Source organism: Pseudorasbora parva, chromosome 6, assembly GCF_024679245.1.
Source record: "Pseudorasbora parva isolate DD20220531a chromosome 6, ASM2467924v1, whole genome shotgun sequence".
Classification (NCBI taxonomy): domain Eukaryota; kingdom Metazoa; phylum Chordata; class Actinopteri; order Cypriniformes; family Gobionidae; genus Pseudorasbora; species Pseudorasbora parva.
The window spans coordinates 34,299,018-34,319,838 of NC_090177.1; the positions used below are offsets into that span (position 1 = coordinate 34,299,018).

Sequence of the window (20,821 nt, forward strand, 5' to 3'; positions counted from 1 at the left end):
GTGTGGCCTTAAGTCACACATAAGGATTTGAGCAAAAATATTGCAGATAAAGGGTATTTGAGAAGCATTGCACAACTCACGATACTCAGCACAGAAAGAATACGGAGACGTATTTACAGTGGGGAGACCGGGTATAGTTGTAACTCGGGGAGAGTAACACTACCAATTCCCCAAATCACGGATAAGATAAGAGTCATATGACAGTTTCAGTTTCCGCTGGCTTCCTTTACGATCCCACATGGAGGTTTTCCAGTCTGTGTTGCTATCTCTCCTGAAGCTACAGCAGAAAATAGAATTCTGAGGTAAGAAATGTGTTTAGTAGACAAAGTTGTATGAGTTATATCAGGTCAAAGCGTAGTTTCTCTAGTAAAGAATGATGTTCAACCCCCCGATCATTTCAAAGCACCATGCAAATATATAGCTAGCTAAACAATGGGTGCAGTGGCTGGGGTGTAACACGTTTTTTGAAACAACCATCCACTTACATACAACTAAGAACATTTGTGTGATTTTAATAATTCTACAGAATGCCTATGTTTATGTTACACCCATATGAATGAGCACATACAGACATGCAAGTTCACACAATATGGCATATTCGCACATCTTTTATTGTTGCAGCCATTCATTTAAAATAAAACTATTGTTGTGGCATATCACTTGGAGTACCCTTTTGTCTACCTGTTATAAATGACCTCAGTATGTGTTACAACCTAACACAGTAGTTGTCTAGGTTGTAACAAAGGACCAATTTGTATTTGTCATCATCTCACAAAGTCTGTGATATATTTGGAGAACTTTAAATTGTTGCCATTTGTAGTATGCAAATGCGGGTACTTTTCATCAAAAGTTTCAGACATGTAAAAAAAGAGGGTAATTTTAGGTGCTAAAGAAAAAAAAGTGTTACAACCATAATGGAGACCAGTGTTGGTGGGTTATGGGTTCATTTCTGGTTCATTATTGCATGTTTGCTCTCTCGATATTCTAAGACAGGTTAAGGTCGACATGAAACAGGAGTTGTGATAGGCTTTTCTTCCCTATTGTGTATATTGTGTCGTATATCTTAGTTTGGAGTGAAAAACTAAGTATATCTTAGTTTGGAGTGATTCAATCAATTCCTGTCGTCAGGAATTGATTGAATCGTAGAAGGTTTGGTGTTGCTAAGCTAACTAAACGGAGGCAGATATGAATTGCATTTTTTAGTCAGTTGCGGAGGATATTTAGTCCCACCTTCCGCCGAGACACACGTCATGAAACGAACAGACGGCGTTTCGAGGGGGAGGGGAAGTTAAACGTTTTTAATTAAAGGCGCAGTAAGCGTTTTCTGAGACACTGTTGATATTTGAAATCACAGGAACAAACACGCCTCTACCCAAAACGGTCGCACCGCTATCTTGTAGCCCCTCCCCTAAATTCACAAGCACATATGTGACACAGGCACCTCCCCCTTCATAAGTGTATACGCCCCTTACTGCTGATTGGCTACAAGTGTGTTTTAGTGCTTTCGACAGCGTTTTTCAGAATTAGCTTACTGCACTTTTCCAACATTATCAAAGTTATGTTTAAGCTAAAGTTTATCCATTTATTAATGGATAAATCATTTATAATGAGCACTGCAACATTCTGTAAAAAATACTAATTGTTCATTCTGATTTCATTGTAACAAAACCTGTTGAGGACAACTATGGAGAACAACAAAAACCAATCGCAGTATAAAATAATTTATTTTAATAGAATATATATAATATACTGTAAAAAAAATAATGCCAGCTGACTTACATAATTTATGGAAAGCGAAGACTGTGTTTTGGTTTTGGGAAATGGCACCGACACACACACACACACACACACACACACACACACACACACACACACACACACACACACACACACACACACACACACACACACACACACACAACCGCAGCCGCCGTCTTGAGAAGGTATACATCAATATTTAGATTAGTGGTCAACTAATATGTATTTTACAATGGCTGGAGCTTAAAATTTTATATTTGGTCCTTTAAAATTATTAAAGCAAGATAAAGGGTTAAAAATGCTTTAAATTAAAAACGCTAAGCATTATAATAATTTGTATACTGTTATATAAGGTATGTGCATTTTAAATGCTATTGATTTAGTTTAAAATAAACATCTTTATCAGCGATTTCACGCATATCAGTGTTTGCACATTTACACATCATAGCTGTACATTATTACTAAACATGTCGTGAAACGGAATTTAATCTTTTTCTTTACCCAATAACTTTCACTTGCACCTGGTTTGGGTTTTGAACTGATTTATTAATTTGTCTTTTGAATCCAAAAACATCCTATCTAATATCTTGTGAATCTGTAGAACTGATTCCAAGTTGTTATAAAACGATGGTCTTTTAACCCATCAAAAAATTATGAAATAAATAACACACACAACACCTGAAGCCACAACACAGACAATACATGATTATTAATTAAAAAGCAACAGTGATTTTGAGGAGGTGCAGCATTGAGGTGGTCTGGAGGACCAGCGGTTCCCGTGTGGTTTTCAGCGAGGCAGTTTTTCATGGGCTGACGAACCTGAGATTGACCAGAACGCAAGCATTCTCAGGTTGGACAGTCCTCAAAAGCACTGCTCATTCATGACGGTCAGCTCACACCGACCACAGATTACCTGCATCGTCTAGCTAAAAAAAAAAAAAAAAAAAAAAAAGAAAGAAAGAAAAAAAGGAATGTTTGATCAGGAAAATCTAGACCTGCCATAGACAAAAAAATTTCATTGTATCAATTTCATACACAGCAGATGAGGTAACACTTTATTTTAAATGACCTGTGTTACATGTAATTCCCATGATAATAACAACAAAAACAACAACAGTAAATTATGCATAATTACAAGCATCCTAAGTACATGCTGTTGTTATATTATTTTCACTCAGTACTTCATTACATTGTAACAATGACACCTTAAAATAAATAAGTGTAACCAATAATGAAAATGAATGCCGGAAAAGCACATTCACATCAAATAGAATATATATATATATATATATGAATTATATTTGTCAAACATTTCCTAGTTTTTCCATTTAGCCAATATATAATAATAGATCCATAATCCAAAAGCTATTTTTAGAGATTGTGATCTTTTCAGAATCAAACTTTTAACACAAAATGTTCCCCATTAAAACTTCATATATGCTCCTTTTTCAATAAAAAAGCAAATTTGACTCTGTCATGCAGTACTGTACGCTATATATTATATCATGATTTGCCAACTTTCGCGCCTTTCTAGCTGGATATGGCCATTGAAAGGCTCACTGTAACTTGCAGCATCAATAAAATCTAGGTTACTTTATTTTTTAGGTGTCGGTGTTAGCGTAATTATGTATTTAAGTACTGAGTGATATTAAGTAACTTACTATAGGGTTAGGAGTAGGATTTGTTGCTTGTAATTATGCATAATTTATAGTTATTACTACAGTAACTACATGTAACACGTGCAACAATGACACTGTAAAATAAAGTGTTACCAAAATCTATAAAGCTACATACAAACACAATTTGAACGGTTCATTATTATGAAGCTAAAACAAAGACAACTTGGTCAGATGTTATAATTCTCTCTCTGTGACGGCAATGGCCTCGTGGCTTCACAGAACAACACCGTCCCACAGCTTCAGTCTCTTTCTAGGATCCGTCTATACCAAAAGCCTCATAAAACATCGCTCCTACCATCCCTTTTGATACCAGGACGACGTTCACAAACACGAAATCCTCGTCGAAAACTACAAACCTAAATATCTGTGCTCACACATCGTCTCAAGGCTATAAAAAAAAGTCCTGGATTTGTCATTTGTCATTGACTTAAATGCAGCTGTGCATAACACTCACCTCTGCTGCCTTACCTCCACAGACGTTCATTTGCTCGCAGTTGGTCCACAGTGAGAGAGGCCTTCAACCTCGTCATCTTCTCCACCTCTAAAGAAGCTGGACCGTCACACTCATGCTCTCCTGTGACCTAAAGGGCCTTTGCTCACTGCTGGAGATGCTATAGAGCTGCCACACACCAGCAAAGCGCCTCCTTCCTGTTTGTCACTATGAACAAGCTTGTGGTAAACTTTCCATGACATCTCAATATTGAGGGCCACTAGAGCACGCTTCATTCATCTCTACCGCTTCTTTTTGAATGCTCTTATGACGTGGTGATTGTTTTATGACAGAGGGAGAGCAAGAATATAGTTTTTCTGCCGTCAAGGAAAGAGGCAGAGTGTTCCTAAACATGAACTTTTGCTTCTGCTTTCTCATTTTGACCAGGCTGGTTGTAGCTAATTATGAGTCATATTAACCAAAAGCTGCATTAGTCACTTAAATACACTGTAAAAGATACAAATGTCCCCAGTTTGCAGAAGACACTTTCGCTGAAGGCTAATTACATGCTGTGTGTTGATCTAGAAGGTCAGCTGATTTTTAGTGCAGTTGGCTCATTAGTTGGTTAATGTTATAGTGTTGACTCTCAGCTATAATAGAGTGGAGTTAATTATGGAAACTGATGAAAGATTGCTAGGTTAGTTTCCACATCGAGAGGACAACCACAGCATCCTTCCTGTGTGTTTGAGACATGAATGAGTTTCAATCCCGCTGTCTCGGTTACAAAAATTAGGCAAATTCTATACATAATAGATTGTGAGAAAAAGTTTAATTCTGGAACTTTCTTTTCTTTACAAGCATGGACAGGTTTTGGGGTCGGTAAGTTTCTTCTACTCACCAAGGCTGCATTTATTTAATCAAAAATACAGAAAGAAACTAAAATTTACAAACCAGATTCCAAAAATGTTGGGACACTGTACAAATTGTGGATAAAAACAGAATGCAAAACTGAGAAAATGTATAATTTTAAAGGGAAAATAAGTTGATTTTAAATTTCATGGCATCAGCACATCTCAAAAAAAGTTGGGACACGGCCATGTTTACCACTGTGTGGCATCTCCTCTTCTTTATCAGATGTTGAGACAAGTTGCTCAAGTTTAGGAATAGGAATGTTGTCTGTTCTTGTCTAACACAGGCTTCTAGTCAACTGTCTAAAGTCTTCTTTGTCGCATCTTCCTCTTTATGATGTGCCAGATGTTTTCTATGGGTGAAAGATCTGGACTGCAGGCAGTACCCGGATCCTTCTTCTACACAGCCATGATGTTGTAATTGATGCAGTATGTGGTCTGGCATTGTCATGTTGGAAAATGCAAGGTCTTCCCTGAAAGAGACGACGTCTGGATGGTAGCATATGTTGTTCTAGAACTTGGATATACCTTTCAGCACTGATGGTGCCTTTCCAGATGTGTAAGCTGCCCAGGCCACACACACTCATGAGACTCTATACCATCAGAGATGCAGACTTCTGAACTGAGCACTGATAACAACTTGGGTTGTCCTTGTCCTCTTTAGTCCGGATGACATGGCATCCCAGTTTTCCAAAAAGAACTTCAAATTTTGATTCGTCTGACCACAGAACAGTTTTCAACTTTGCCGCAGTCCATTTTAAATGAGCCTTGGCCCAGAGAAAATGCCTGTGCTTCTGGATCATGTTTAAATATGGCTTCTTTTTTGACCTATAGAGTTTCATGCGGCAACTGCGAATGACACGGTGGATTGTGTTCACGACAATGTTTTCTGGTGAGTATTCCTGAGCCCATGTTGTAATTTCCATTACAGTAGCATTCCTGTATGTGATGCAGTGCCGTCTAAGGGCCCGAAGATCACGGGCATCCAGTATGGTTTTCCAGCCTTGACCCTTACGAGATTGTTCCAGATTCTCTGAATATGGATGATATTATGCACTGTAGATGATGATAACTTCAAACTCTTTGGAATTTTTCTCTGAGAAGCTCCTTTCTGATATTGCTTCACAATTTTTCGCTGCAGCATTGGGGGAATTGGTGATCCTCTGCCCATCTTGATTTCTGAGAGACACTGCCACTCTGAGAGGCTCTTTTATACCCAATCATGTTGCCAATTGACCTAATAAGGCGCAAATTGGTCCTCCAGCTGTTCCTTATATGTACATTTAACTTTTCCTGCCTCTTTTTGCTAGCTGTCCCAACTTGTTTGGAATGTGTAGCTCTCATGAAATCCAAAATGAGCCAATATTTCAAAATGTCTCACTTTCAACATTTGATATGTTGTCTATATTCTATTGTGATTATTATATTATAATTATTATATTGATTATTATTATATAATAAGTTTATGCATTACTTTTATTCACAATTTGTACAGTGTTCCAACTTTTTTGGAATCGGGTTTGTAAAATAACTTGAATATTTTAAAATGCAATTTATTCCTGCGATCTAAGCTGAGTTTTCAGCATCATTACTCCAGCCTTCAGTGTCATGATCCTTCAGAAATCTTTCTGATATGATTTGATGCTAAGAAGCATTTCATATTATCATCAACGCTGAAAACAGTTGTGCTATTTTATATTTGTAAGTTTTTTCTTTTCTTTCAGGAATCTCTTTAGTGAATAGAAAGTTTGAAATGGAAATCTGTTGTAACCAGTCTCAGGAAAAGTTTCTTTGCAAAGAAATGCATTACAATATTGCTTATTTTTATTGCAAAATTGCTAATATTGCATTACAATATTATAAAGTAATGTTACACGTTACTTTTTCTCACCTGGGCTAGGCTTTTTTGTTTTTTATAACAAATAGTTATATTTTTGAGCAATATAAATATATTTTTGAGAAATGTAAATTCACACGTGTGCAGTAGAGGGTGCAGCTCAAACTAATCGTCCAGCTGTGCTGCCGTTCGGAAGAATAGAACGGAGGAGGAGAAAGTTTAACACAACATATTTTTGCTCATGGTTTAACTGAATCATCGAAGGTCAGCAGCAAGTACATTGGTCAATAAAGTGAGATTAAACGCATAACAATATTAGCTTTATTTAAGATTTAATTATTGGAGGTTTGCATAGTATTCTGATTTCGCATTTGACTGATTTGATTCATTTTGAGGTGCAAGTGAGATTAATAAAGGCTCACATTTAGTCTAGACCACAATAACATGTTTACACACAACGCCTCTGCTTGCTCTCGATTTCTTTCAACATGGGGACAGGAGAGCTGTCAGTCTAATAAATGTGAAAAAGTAGCTTGCGTTAATGTTTTGAAAAAATAGTCCTAACCGTTGTACGTTTTAAAAGTAATTACTTTAGTTACTTGGAAAAGTAATCAGGTAACTCAAGTTACTTGTAATGCATTACCCCCAACACTGGTTGTAACATTATAAAATGTATTTACTGTCACTTTTTTGACTTTTAGTCGATTTAATGCCTCCTTGTTGAATAAAATATTAATTTCTTGCAAAAAACAAAAACATCTTTTCTTTCCGATTAAAATACTAACAGAAATCTTTACATATACAATACACAAATATAACACCTATACAAGTATAGTACAGTCAGTCATGATCACATCACAATTATTACAATGCAGTTCACTAAATAATTCAATAAAATGGACATGAAACATTGACTTGAGTTTAAATGAATTTATTATGCAAGGTGACAGACTTGCGGATAAGAGAAACTTCTGACATCCGCTGCTAGGGCAAAGGGCCAATTACACAGTTTAGCAGTTGTTACACAAATATCTGACTGACAATTCAAAATCAAGTATTTCAGAAAGTGTGCAATGACAAAGCAATAAAATAAATAACAAATCATAGACTTTCACTCCTGTTGCGGGACAAAAGTCACATATACATTCAGTAAGCCTTGACATCATCACTGCAGATCTCAGTGCTTTAATATTAAATCAATATTGTTGTTTTTTCCCTATTTTGAGTGTTTAGTATTTTGCAACCTTTGGTTAACTTCAAATATAATATGTAAATAAACAAACAACACGCACAACCTTTTTTTTTTTTTTTTTTATGAAATCATTTCTTCAGGCTAGGTACTTTCTCAAAGTGCTCAGTGGGGTAAAATGATTAAACCAAACACAATTGAGCCTAAATTTGAGGCCAAACACCAACGCTTCCTGTGGGCTAGTTTTTGCTCTTGTACGTCCTGTATGTTTTTGAGTGAACATCAAGCAGATCTGAGCCATATATGGTAAAGGCGGCTATAGACTCACTGGACAGATGCAAGAAACATGTAAGTTGTTCATAGCATTTTTTTTCCTCACTAAAACGAAACTTTAAAATTACCTAGAAATCAACGACTGCCGATTAGACAGGAGCGGTTCGCTCATGCGTGTGTGTTTAATCGAATGAGCCCCACAGCTTCAACCCTTTAATTGAGCTTTACGTCATATCTAAACAAACTCTAATTTGTGTTCAATATTTGAGAAAAATGTTACGTTTTAAAGCCCGAGCCATAGTATAGAATGCAGTTGTGAAAGTGTAATCTGTTAACAGCCTGTGGTTTGGTCAGCAGCCGACTGCAGGTAAAGCGAGACAGAAAGGAAAGATTAAAACAAAGCAACGCCCACACATTTTTTCCGATGAAGTGGTCCTTCAAAGAAACTCACTGTCTAAGTGTAGCACGGCAGCGCATCGAGTCTTTATTTTACTCTCAGAAAGCTTGACTGCTGTATGCCACGACGGGCAGACATATTGTGTTCGCTGAAGAGAGTTCACATGCCGAAAACACCAGAACAGCAGATTCACGTAAGGCATAGATCAACAGCATGAGCTTCAGAATCAGACACTACACACTTTAAACCATAGTAAATAACTTACATAGAAACAACTACATGACCCTTCATAAATAAAAACCTTCACAAATACAGGCATTTCCGTTTGGGGAGTGCAAAAAAGTATAAAAATATTTTATAATGTACAGATATCGGACATGATTATCAGACTGGCGTCACCGATGCGAGTCCAGCGGGTGAGGAGGGAGAGACTCAGCAGCTTGGCTCATCCATGTCATCATCGCTCCAGTCCGGAGGGGCGTCCGTGCCAAAATAACGATCCCCAAAATTTCCTGGACAGACACAGACACACAATAATATTAATAATAGTAGTACTCACATTTGACATTTTAACCCCCAAATCAACAAAGAAGTTCAATAAGAAAAATTCAATAAATTTGTTGTGGGGAAAAAAAGTTTGCAAGTGACTTTTATTTTATGATGTTTGGACTATTAAGATTTTTTGCTAGTCACTTATTTCATGACAATTGAACACAATTTCCATTACTGTCTAGATACTTATGAGTTGTAACTATTATTCAACAATTTGTATTATTTTCATTCTAATTAGATTAGACATTAACTAACAAGAAGCAAAATATCTGATTTGATTTGTTATTTATTAACCTTAATTAAATGTTACTTAGTAAAAATGTTCATATTCATGATAGTTCACATTAGGGATGCGCGGTATGACGATATTGTTCAGTTCAGTTCAGTCTTTATTCATTTCTCGAAGGCAATTTTGTTGCAGAAAACAGGCATACACATAAAAACAGTGTTACACACACACATACATGAAAAAGGAAAAATAAAAGTACACAATAAATACATTTACCAAGAATTTAAAAACTTACAGCTGAGCGAATGAATTTTTAAACCGATTTGTTTTACTCAGCGGAGTTCTAAACCGGCTACCAGACGGGAGAAGATGAAACTCAGAATACAAAGGATGACAATCATCTAACAAAATGTTCTCGGCTTTACCCAAAGCCTGTCTATGGTATAACTGAACCATAGTCATCTGCTTCCTCCCTGTTATTTTGTTTCCCTGATTTACCATCCTCTCAATACGATTGTTTGTGTTACCATGGTATAAAATATCAATTGTTACAGATTTTGCTATAGTGTGTATAACGCATATATAACTATATAGTACTATGACTGACACTTCAGAGTGACGAAACCACAGACTGTAAAAAAATAAATAAGGACGTAGTGTCCGTGACATACATACATACACACACACACACACACACACACACACACACACACACACACACACACACACACACACACACACACACACACACACACACACACACACACACACACACACACGTATGTACATAATATAGAAAACATTATATACATTTATATAGAACAGATATCTTTTGCATTATAAATATCTTTCCTGTCACTTTTGAAATAGAAAAATATTATATATTTTTTAATAAATGAATGAATTAGTCGAATATTACTGACCCCAATTAATCTCTAATAATATCATGAGTTATGAAAAATTATTAGTCACATTGCAAAAAAACCTTAATGGTCCTTAAAGAAGTCTTCCTTTTCCTCTAAGCAAGTATAGTTTATTTTTTCTAACGATTTAGGGAGAAATACGGCTGGTTTTGTGAGATCTTGCGGTCGTAAAGGGAAAAAGGCCTTGAGGAGTCAATCAAATAAACGTAATAAAGCAATGTCTCACCTATGCCGGGGATGATGTGGAAGAGGTCATTGACCTTCTTGTCGACGGCGGTGGTGATGATTTGGACCTGAGGGAAGGCGTAGGCCACGGAATGCACACCCATCTCCGCCATGAGCAGAGACACCAGCAGGATCTTCTCCTCCTGAACGTCATGATCCTGCACACACACAGACATTCATTTACAATAAACACAGTAATACATCATTTTAGATGTGGAGGATTTTCTCTCGTGGAGCTTAGTAGACCAACCATATTTAAAACAAACTGGTGAGCGCATGAGAAGTGTGCTCTAAGAGAAGTTTATTCGTTTAAACTTCCGCCGGGCCAAAAACGGCCATCGGACAACTGATAAATACAGCAGCTCAGCCTCGGATCAACTGTAGAATTAATGTGATAATGTGTGAAGTTTTGTCACGCTCTACGGCCGCTGTCAGATAGTGAGGTTTCACTGCTACGCCTACACTCAGAGACAAACAAACTGGGCCGCTCTTCATCTGGTGCTCGAGTAGGCGTGTGTGCCTGTGCCATTGCACACATCAGTTCCATTAGACTGTGTGTGAGAGAAAGAGCTCAAATAAGTCTTACAAGCAATACTCTGATGGCCATCATGGCTGCCGCCCCAGTGGACACAGTGCAGTCCATCAGGATCACATGATCTTCGCCGATGTCTTTGGGTAGACGCAAGTAGTGCAGCTGGATAAAAACATAAAAGACAACTTAATCATGCAGCAATACGTTTACAAGAGTAAATCAATCGAATTAATAAATACATAAAATAGAATATGTATAAACAAATCGGCAGCGAGTACATGCAGTTATTTTGATTAAAGTGCCTTTTTTAAAATGATACGTATTCTATATGATATTGTGCAAAATGAATGAAGACATGGTGTTACAACCTGTCATCCTTAAAGGGTTAGTTCACCCAAACATGATAATTTTCTCATTAATTCCTCACCCTCATGTCGTTCGACACCCGTCAAGACCTCCGTTCATCTTCAGACACAAATGAAGATATTAGTGTTGAATCCGACGGCTCAGAAAGGCCTTCATTGACACCAATGTCATTTCCTCTCTCAAGACCCATAAAGGCACTAAAGACGTCGTTACAAAGCCCATCTCACTACAGTGGCTCTACAGTCATTTTATGAAGCAACGAGAATAGTTTTTGTACACAAAAAAATGAAATAACGACTTATATAGTGATCAGGGCCGGTGTTTGCTATAGGCGAGCTAGGCGGTTGCCTAGGGCGACAATTGTGTTAGGGGCGCGAGTGCCGCCCATTACTTCCCATTAAGCATAGAATCGGAACAAGCGAAATACAACATAATGTTTATTAAACATGATCATCATAGGGCGCCCCCTCAACAACACATTTAATTACTTATCAACCTGATTATTAGATTGAATTGATGGTGATTATTGATTATTAGTTAAGGCGTTAGGTCAGGCAAGTGCTCATCTTGCACGTTCATCAAAAATGAGGCGTCTAAACCCGTGGATGCACAGGGATGGAAGGAAAGAAAGAAAGAAGGAAAGAAAGAAAGAAAGAAAGAAAGAAAGAAAGAAAGAAAGAAAGCCCAGTATAGAGGTTAGTCTTCTCATCTCAGCCAATAAGTTGTCAAACAAAAAAATTTACTTAGTATTATCAATATTATCAACTAATATTTATTTTATAAATATTATTAATATTGTCACTAAGCTATGACTTGCTGGTTTTCTACGTATTACTATGTATTGCAAACATAACTTCACTGACAATAATGTACAATAACCTACATGGATGTCATTTAAATATCAAAAGTCCAGTTCATTATAAATATGGATAACGTCTGCATGCTAGTTATGAAAAGTACAAACGCTCTCTACATGGGCGTCGGAAGCAAATAAAAAGTGGGGCCTCTCGTTTTTTTTTGTTTTTTGTTTTTTACCGGAGTAATGATAGATGCCATATTATTTACATTAAACACAAATATGCTGTGTTAGGCAACTTAAAGATTGATTGGGATAGACAAAATTACGGAAATCACGGTACTCTCTACAGTGGCTGTAGTGTAGGGGTAAGGCGCATGTCATCAAGTATTGACGCAAATTGATCAGAGGTTCGAATCCGTCTTTTGCCACACTCGCTCTATTCCCTTTTCCCATCACATATCAGATCGGAAAGACATTTATTTTCAATAAAAAGTGAGAAAATATTGTAAAAGTGGAAATAAAGCATCTAACGTGTTTAATAATAAGTGCTTCTCGGTTAGGGGTAGGCCTAGATAAACAGACGTGCTGAATTAGAGACGATAAAAGTGAGTGGGGCGGGGGGCGCAAAACTCCATCTCGCCTAGGGCAACCAAAGAGCTAGAGCCGGCCCTGATAGTGATGGCCGATTTCAAAACAAAGTTTCGAATGGTTATGAATCAGCGTATTGATCCATCTCTTGTCAAACCACTAAACTGCTAAAATCGTGACTTTGGCGATCCGAAGTCCTGAATCGATTCGCTGATTCATAACCATTCAAAGCTTTGTTTTGAAATCAGCCCATCACTATATAAGTTATTTAGTTTTTTTGCGCTCAAGAACTATTCTCGTCACCTCATAAAATGACTGTAGAGCCACTGTAGTGAGATGGGCTTTGTAACGACGTCTCTAGTGCCTTTATGGGTCTTGAGAGAGGAAATGACATTGGTGTCAATGAAGGCCTTTCTGAGCCGTCGGATTTCAACACTAATATCCTCATCTGTGTCTGAAGATGAACGGAGGTCTTACGGGTGTCGAACGACATGAGGGTGAGGAATTAATGAGAGAATTTTCATTTTTGGGTGAACTAACCCTTTAATGCACTTTTTAAAAAAAGTCTTCATTTTCACTTAAGCAAAATATAAAAAAAAAATTCTTCTTATGATTAGGTGTGAAATATGACCCAGACAAAGGTTTTGTGAGATTGGCCTGTTTGTGTAAAACTTAAACAGCAATGCGTTTAAACAAATTAACCAATTAAATAGATGCATAAAATGTAATAAACAAAAAATACCAGGCTGTCAAAATGAACATGTGCATGTGATTATTTAAATGTTTAACACGGGTGTGATTTCTCAGAACACGTATCCGTACTGTCAGGAAGTTGACGATATATCAAGGTTGGAAATAAAAATAAATATTGTATCACATCAGAAAGAAGCGGGTGAGACTAGAGCACTGCTGCAGATATATACCTCTGTTCACTGCGTTTATATATGCGCACATAATCCACAAATCAACCAATAATGTCACAGTTCTTCTTCCCTCAAACTGAATATATTAACTATTGAGATTAAGCATGTTTTAAATGATTTATTTTAACTGACTGACAGGCCAAGCAATAACAAATAAGAAACAATGCTTTCTTATTTAAGTTTTAAAAGAAGAAGAAGAAGAGTGGGTTGCACTAAATAAATCAAAGTTTATGTTGCACCAACCTTTCAACCTTATTCAAAATAAGCAGGTTTACATTCAAACCATTATTTTTGATCCCCGATTTACTTTATATTTAAGATAGATTAGCTTAAAGGTGAAGAGTCTAAGTTTAAATCAAATTCAAATGTGTCTGAAACAGTGGGTCAAGTCTCAGAGAGGTGTTTATTACAAATAAAAATGAGAACTAAAAGCAGAGAGTGTGAGGGTCGTGGTGGCCCGTAAGCTTACGCATGCCACCGATTCATCTCGGTGCACTTAGGTGCCGGACAGAAAAGAAGAGAGTAATATTGTTAGCATGTATCGGCAAATAATTATTACCAGGCTTATGAAATCCGCATGCGCTGCCGCAATTGATCAGTCAGCTGACATTTTGCGCGCTTATTTCCTTTACCAATGAGAGATGCTTATGTCAAAGAAAGAGTTTCTGGTGGTCAATAAAGGAGGAAATGGACCTTGCAATGGTGAATCCATCATGGCGGAGAAAATGAATGGATGGTTAAGTCTGTGTTTAGCAACAACAACTCGATTTAAAATAAAACCCAGATCAATAAATAATAAATCCTCGATTAGCTCTAAACTTTGCTTAACTTAATCCTTATTAGTGCAACCCACCGGCTAAGAGTTAAACACACTACACTTTAAGGAGGCAAAATAGAGACAAAAATGATAAAACGCCTATTAAATTGTATACTGACACAAAATACTGTATCACGGAAATGCTTTTCAACTGCTGCATACATCTAGGGCTCACAAAATGTGTAGCTCCCTTTATGGACACTGAAAAAAAATCGATTTCATCATGCTCATTTGATCTGATTTGTGTAATTGTTTGGTTTAAAAGGTAGTAACAGCAGAAAGGGGCGGTACCTCAGGCTCTCCTGTGTCCTGATTGGTCTGGATGAGGATTTTGCCAATGCGCACGTCTTTGCACACAGCTCTAAGCGCGGGCTCCATGGTCTCTCCCGCCCTGAGAATCGACACACCCGTAATCTGCTCAAAATACAGAAACGGCCGTGATTTCCTTTAGGCTGCCCTGCAAAGAGATCGCCCGAACAGGCATTTCAATGCATCTAGAGGCACATTGTTTTCTTACCCTCTTCCCATGGAAGGTTCTGCCCTCGTAATCCTCTCCTTGTGGGGTCTGAACAATGTGGACCTGCAGCAGATAACAGGCAAACAGAAGCGTCAAGTCGTTTTTGTCCAAGCATATCAGATGTAGCTAAACTGATCGCCCTCTCTGATTAAAAGCCACAGTAAAATGTCAGCGGCAACATGATGAAGCTCACTAGCTTACTGCAGTTCTCCAGTGAGTGTTTTAAGTGTAAAGGTCAATGTGTCGCTGCTGCTGCTGCTGCTGCTGCTCGTTGATAATCCGATTTCTCTCATGTTGTGTTTGTTAGTCTGAATTTCCACTGCGGTGGACAAGTAAGCTAAGTTTCCATGTTCAAGACGAGCTCAAATCCGTTTGCGTGCCATTACTAGGTTGATCTAAAAATTCCCCAGCAATCCCTCCTTCTTCGCTCACTCTATAACTGTTTTCTCACCTGAGATGGAAGGAAGGACAGCGCTCTCTCGATGAGGAGCCGCATTAACCTCTTGGAGTAGAAGATGAACTCGTCTCGACTGGTCTCTTTATTTCTGCAACACAAGCATTTATGACAAAAAGTGCGTTTGCATGGTTATCCTTTGTAACCTTTCATTCAAAACATTTTACACAATATGTATTTATGTATTATTATGTCACAGTTTCATTGTGTATCATGATCCAACATGGTTAATCAGACAGATTTAAGACATAAAATAGATGGTACAAGGCAATTTTCCTAACCGCCAGTTAGACGGGACATACTGTAGGCCTTGCCCTTTTTTAATATGCAATAGCCGTTAGGTTATGTATAGCCTGGCACAACCACACACAGTTTGTGGCATGGATGAAAGCAATGAAGAAACTTTCGAAATGAATAAATTCCAGCCACTGGTTTCAGCTTCTTGATATTGGTAGTTGATGAGAGTATGAGGAGAGACAGTTCCCACAAAAAATGTTCACAGGTCTAAAAACATACAGAAAAAAAACTAAAAAAAACTTTTTGAAAAACTAAAAAATATGAAAAAGTAGCTGTCAAATTGATTAATTGCATGTAACAATTTTTTGTATACAACATATGAGTATGTATGTATGTGTGTGTGTGTGTGTGTGTGTGTGTGTGTGTGTGTGTGTGTGTTGCAAGATATACCTATACTACAAAGTTATCGTGATAGCCATACCCTGCTATTAAAAACCGAACAATTTGAAATTTTATTAGTACCGGTTCTTTAAGGATGACAGCACTCTAGTAATAGCAAACACTTTTTACATTTTCAAAAAAAACATAATTATAAAAATATGTTTATGAAACCATTTACATTATGGGGACCGCTGGCTGGTTCCACAATGTAGGCGATCATAGGTTTTACAATCCTTAAGGGGACATTTGGTCCCCACAATGTAATATAAACAAGGACACACACACACACACACACACACACACACACACACACACACACACACACACACACACACACACACACACACACACACACACACACACACACAAACACAAACACACACACACACACACACACACACACACACACACACACACACACACACACATATATAAAAACCTAAACAAAACAAACAATCAACCTTCTGCTGTTGTTCATATTTGCAAAACTACATTTTCCCACTCAGCCCGTCATGTTTATAATTCAGCGTGCCGTTGGGCAGTTTCTACTTTTGTACAATACACATTGTAGTACTGTGTTGGGTCATCACATGAATATTTAATGTGAAATCTGGGTTCTGAAGCAAAACTAGAATAGAAAGAAACAAAACGACTGCACTAGCACACAGTTCATCTCAAATAAATATCAACCAAACGCTATCATTCTGTAGATGTTTTTCATTAGGTCTTTCTAGGCACATGTGCCAGTTAGTCAGGATGCTCTAAGTATCGCTGAGTTTTACACAATGCATACTCTGCCGCAGCAGTGCGCTTCCCACGCGTCACAGCAAAGTCGTGAGTGTGTGTCTGACCTGATGATGGTGTGCATGCCGCGGACCTGCGGTGTGCTCTCCAGAACACTGAGAGTCTGTGGAAGGGGCTGCGCCTGATGGGCCGACGCTAGTGCCGCCCTGTTACCATCAAGAGACAGAGAGGAAGCCGTCAGCATGGTGGCATTTACAGCACTGCATGTTCATCACACACAACACGGGCAGACAGACACACGTGCTCACACACTAGTCACTAGCGTCACCCAAACGCTGATCATTCAAACAATACATTCATGTTAGAGGAGAGCGTAAAGCGAGGAATTAGAAGCAAAAAGCAATTATTATAAACATAGAAAACCAAAGGACAACCTCCAAATGAAAAAGCTGACCCATTTATGAGTTTGTTTCATCATAAATAATACGGCTCTATAGTGGCCCCAAAAAGTCTGACCAATGTATCCGTCTTACCTTCGAAAGGATGTCTTTTTGAAAGGTTTTGTCAAATTTGCTGTTGTTTTTGTTGTTTGATACACTATCGTTCAAAAGTTTGAGGTAGGTATGATTTTTTTTTCAAGCAATCAGTTCAAAAAATTTTTTTAAGCATTATAACTTTTTTCAACATTGCTAATAATAAGAAATATTTCCTCATAATAAGATCATCATATTAGAAGGATCATGTGACACTGAAGACTGGAGTAATGATGCTGACAATTCAGCTTTGATCACAATATATATTTTTTAATATTTCACAATTTTACTGTTTTCACTGTATTGTCGGTTAAATAAATGCATTTTTGGTGAGCATATACTTCTTTTCAAAAACACACATGGATTGGGTGTTCAAATCCTTTTTGAAGCCACTGTACACTCTTACATCACCTAGTTCTTAAAGGAACACTCCACCGTTTTTAGAAATAGGGCTTATTCATCTTCTTTCCTACATTTAGATATGTGGGCAAATGCATTTTTGTCTCAGTGCATGCATTGTTTTAGTTTAGCAGGGTCGCCGCTAGCTTAGCTTAGCATAACGAATGGAATCCTATGTTGCCAGCTAGCATGTCCCGAGAACAATTTATCCATAAACACCTAATTCCTTCTTGTGGGCTGCATATTCACAAGGAGTACAAATAGCGATGCAGATTGAGACTAGATTTCCTAGGCAGATAATGACTTCGGACTATATTATGGGGAAGCACAGGCGAAGCACTGCTACTTGGGCGCAGAGATATCACGCAACACATTGTGATCGCTCAACAGCCAGAGGACGTGAGGATAAGAGCCGTGATATCTCTGCTGTGCTTCCCCATAATATAAGTCAATATCTGCCTAGGAAATCGCCTAGTCTTAATCTGCATCGCTATTTGTACTCGTTGTGAATATGCAGGCCAAAAGAAGTAATTAGGTAGGTTTTAGTTTTTTTGGATCACTTTTACTCGGGGCATGCTAGCTGGCAACATAGGATTCCATTCATTATGCTAAGCTAGCGACGACCCTGCTAAACTAAAACAATGCATGCACTGTCAGACATGCATTTTCCCACATATCTAAATGTAGGAAAGAAGTTGAATAAGCCCTATTCCTTTAAAGCCACAATATGTAATTTTGTCGCTTATGCAAAACAAAGGCGTAGCTTGATGATGCCTGGATTTTCGCAGAGCTTTTATTATACCACAGTTGCCGCGTCCGCTTTATTATATTAGATACATCTGAGTGTGTTGAAAGTTATGTTATAATGCTACTCTGTGTGTTCGCTCTGCGGCTACTATGAGACTTGTTCACACTGCAGTGAGCTAGAGCGATATTAGACATGGTAAAACACGGTAAATCGAGGGTAACACAGGTATGATGTCATTGATAGGCGACGCACGGACACACTCTGTGTCCTGGTTAAAACTATTTCTCTGGACTTAAACATTCTTGGAAATAATTGGGATAATGCAAGTATCAGAAGTCAACAAAATATATAATATCGTTCTAGTGGATTTTGGATATTTTAATCCAAAAATCTTACATATTGTGCCTTTAATCCCTTTTGTTAGAAAGCTTTATGAGCTCTGGGTAGGTCAGTGTTCATTGGGAGTATCCTATGATTCAATTTCACAAGCAGTTGTGTCAAAGACTGCATCCTGTCAACAAATCATGCAGAAAATTAATGTAATGGTTTCACATTTAAATTAACTGCTCCATTAATACACTTATATGCCAATATGCAGTCTTTGATAATCACACCAAGATCCCTTTTGTTCTACTTTTGGTTTGCATTACAACATGAAATTAAAAATAATAATAATAAAAATCAAATAAAAAAAATCAAAAGCAAATCTCCTCACATATCCCAGCGGAGCTTTCTCTGTGGGGGAAGTGACAGACAACAGAAAAACAGACAATGACAACAGGAAGAGAGGGAAAAGAAAAGAGACGTCACACACTATCAGGTGAAGGAGGATGAGGTGGTCACATGACTGAGTGGAACAAGAGTGTGACAGCGACACTTCAGCACACAGCTCTGTGGGTAATGCTAGATGGGATAGAAGTTCACCCAAAATGAATTCTGTCGTCATGGAACAGAAAAGTAGCAGAATATCCTGCTTCTAGCAACATGCACGTCATGTATTTCTGAAGCTTTATGAAAGGCAACTTTTTGAGGGCAACAGATGGAAATCTTTCACGTGTGATCAAATATGGCATGTCATGGTGAGTTATGGTTTGACGTCAGTGATCAGTAACGGAACCAATGAATTCTGAGGTCATTGACCTTGTCTTAAAGGGATAGTTCACCCAAAAATAGTGTTCATTTAATGCAAAATAAATGACTTTTTAAAAATCATATTTAATCAACCTCATCCTGTTTTTGTTTATAAAATATTTCATTGACCAAATGTCTGGGCATTTTAGTCTAGATTTATGCCTGCTACAGACTGTGAATTTAGCAAGATCATTACAAATCACACTGTACGACACGGATCTAATGAAGTTGGCTATGACGTGTATGTAGACTGTATGTTGAAAACAACTATTGAATCACATGCTACGACACTAGTTAGTATAGAAGAATAAAAAGTCATCAGGGTGTGCTTATTGGAAAACAAATAGAGCAAGATGAATCGCACGTTGGGAATTGTAGTTTTTATGTGCGCTGAAAAAAAAGAGGAGGAAGCGAAAGTTGAGAATACGGACACCAACTTTGTAAATAGAGATTGAGGTAATTAGTTTAAGCACATTTTAATAGCTTGGTACAAATTGTGGTTTTGTCTATACGGCTATTTTTGACCTTCATGACAACTGTGAGGGGGATGATTTTTTTTTTTTTAACTCATTCATTACATTATATAAAGCCTTAAAGTTCTGCATAATTAAGGGCATGGACACTTTGATTGACAGGTGGATAGCCGTTTGTCTGCTGTCTGTTAGTCATCGCGTCACCTCAGCCCCGCCCACGTCCCGCCTCTTTGCCCATTTTTTGCATCCCTGACTCGTCAAAGCATGGACTCCACTAGACCCCTGAAGGTGTGCTGTGGTATCTGGTACCAAGATGTTAGCAGCAGATCCTTTAAGTCCTGTAAGATGCAAGGTGGGGTCTCCATTAATCAGACTTGTTTGTTCAGCACATCCCACAGATGCTCGATTGGATTGAGATCTGGGGAATATGGAAGCCAAGTCAACACTTAAAAGTTCTTGTTGTGCTCCTCAAACCATTCCTGAACCATTTTTGTTTTGTGGCAGAGCGCATTATCCTGCTGAAAGAGGCCACAGCCACCAGGGAATACCGTTTCCATGAAAGGACTTACATGATCTACAACAATGCTTAGGTAGGTAGAGCGTGTCAAAGTAACATCCACATGGATGCCAGGACCCAAGGTTTCCCAGAAGAACATTGCCCAGAGCATCACACTGTCTCCGCCGGCTTGCCTTCTTCCCACAGTGCATCCTGGGGCCAT

The 20,821-nt window shown here is 38.0% G+C and overlaps 1 protein-coding gene across 4 annotated transcripts in view; it reads right to left on the minus strand.

Moving 5' to 3' along the window:
- Positions 1–7,527: 7,527 nt before the first annotated feature.
- uckl1b (uridine-cytidine kinase 1-like 1b) overlaps positions 7,528–20,821 on the minus strand; it is a 41,507-nt gene continuing 28,213 nt past the window's right edge. For 2 of the 4 annotated variants that reach the window (XM_067446763.1, XM_067446765.1), the window contains exons 8-15: positions 19,214–19,233; positions 16,926–17,024; positions 15,394–15,487; positions 14,943–15,005; positions 14,717–14,839; positions 10,987–11,094; positions 10,402–10,558; positions 7,528–8,983 (exon numbers count right to left, since the gene is read on the minus strand). In XM_067446763.1, coding sequence (XP_067302864.1) covers positions 8,904–8,983; positions 10,402–10,558; positions 10,987–11,094; positions 14,717–14,839; positions 14,943–15,005; positions 15,394–15,487; positions 16,926–17,024; positions 19,214–19,233 — 744 coding nt within the window. In that variant the 3' untranslated portion in view covers positions 7,528–8,903. The remainder of the gene's footprint in view (positions 8,984–10,401; positions 10,559–10,986; positions 11,095–14,716; positions 14,840–14,942; positions 15,006–15,393; positions 15,488–16,925; positions 17,025–19,213; positions 19,234–20,821) is intronic. The other 2 variants (XM_067446764.1, XM_067446766.1) reach the window with 1 other exon arrangement.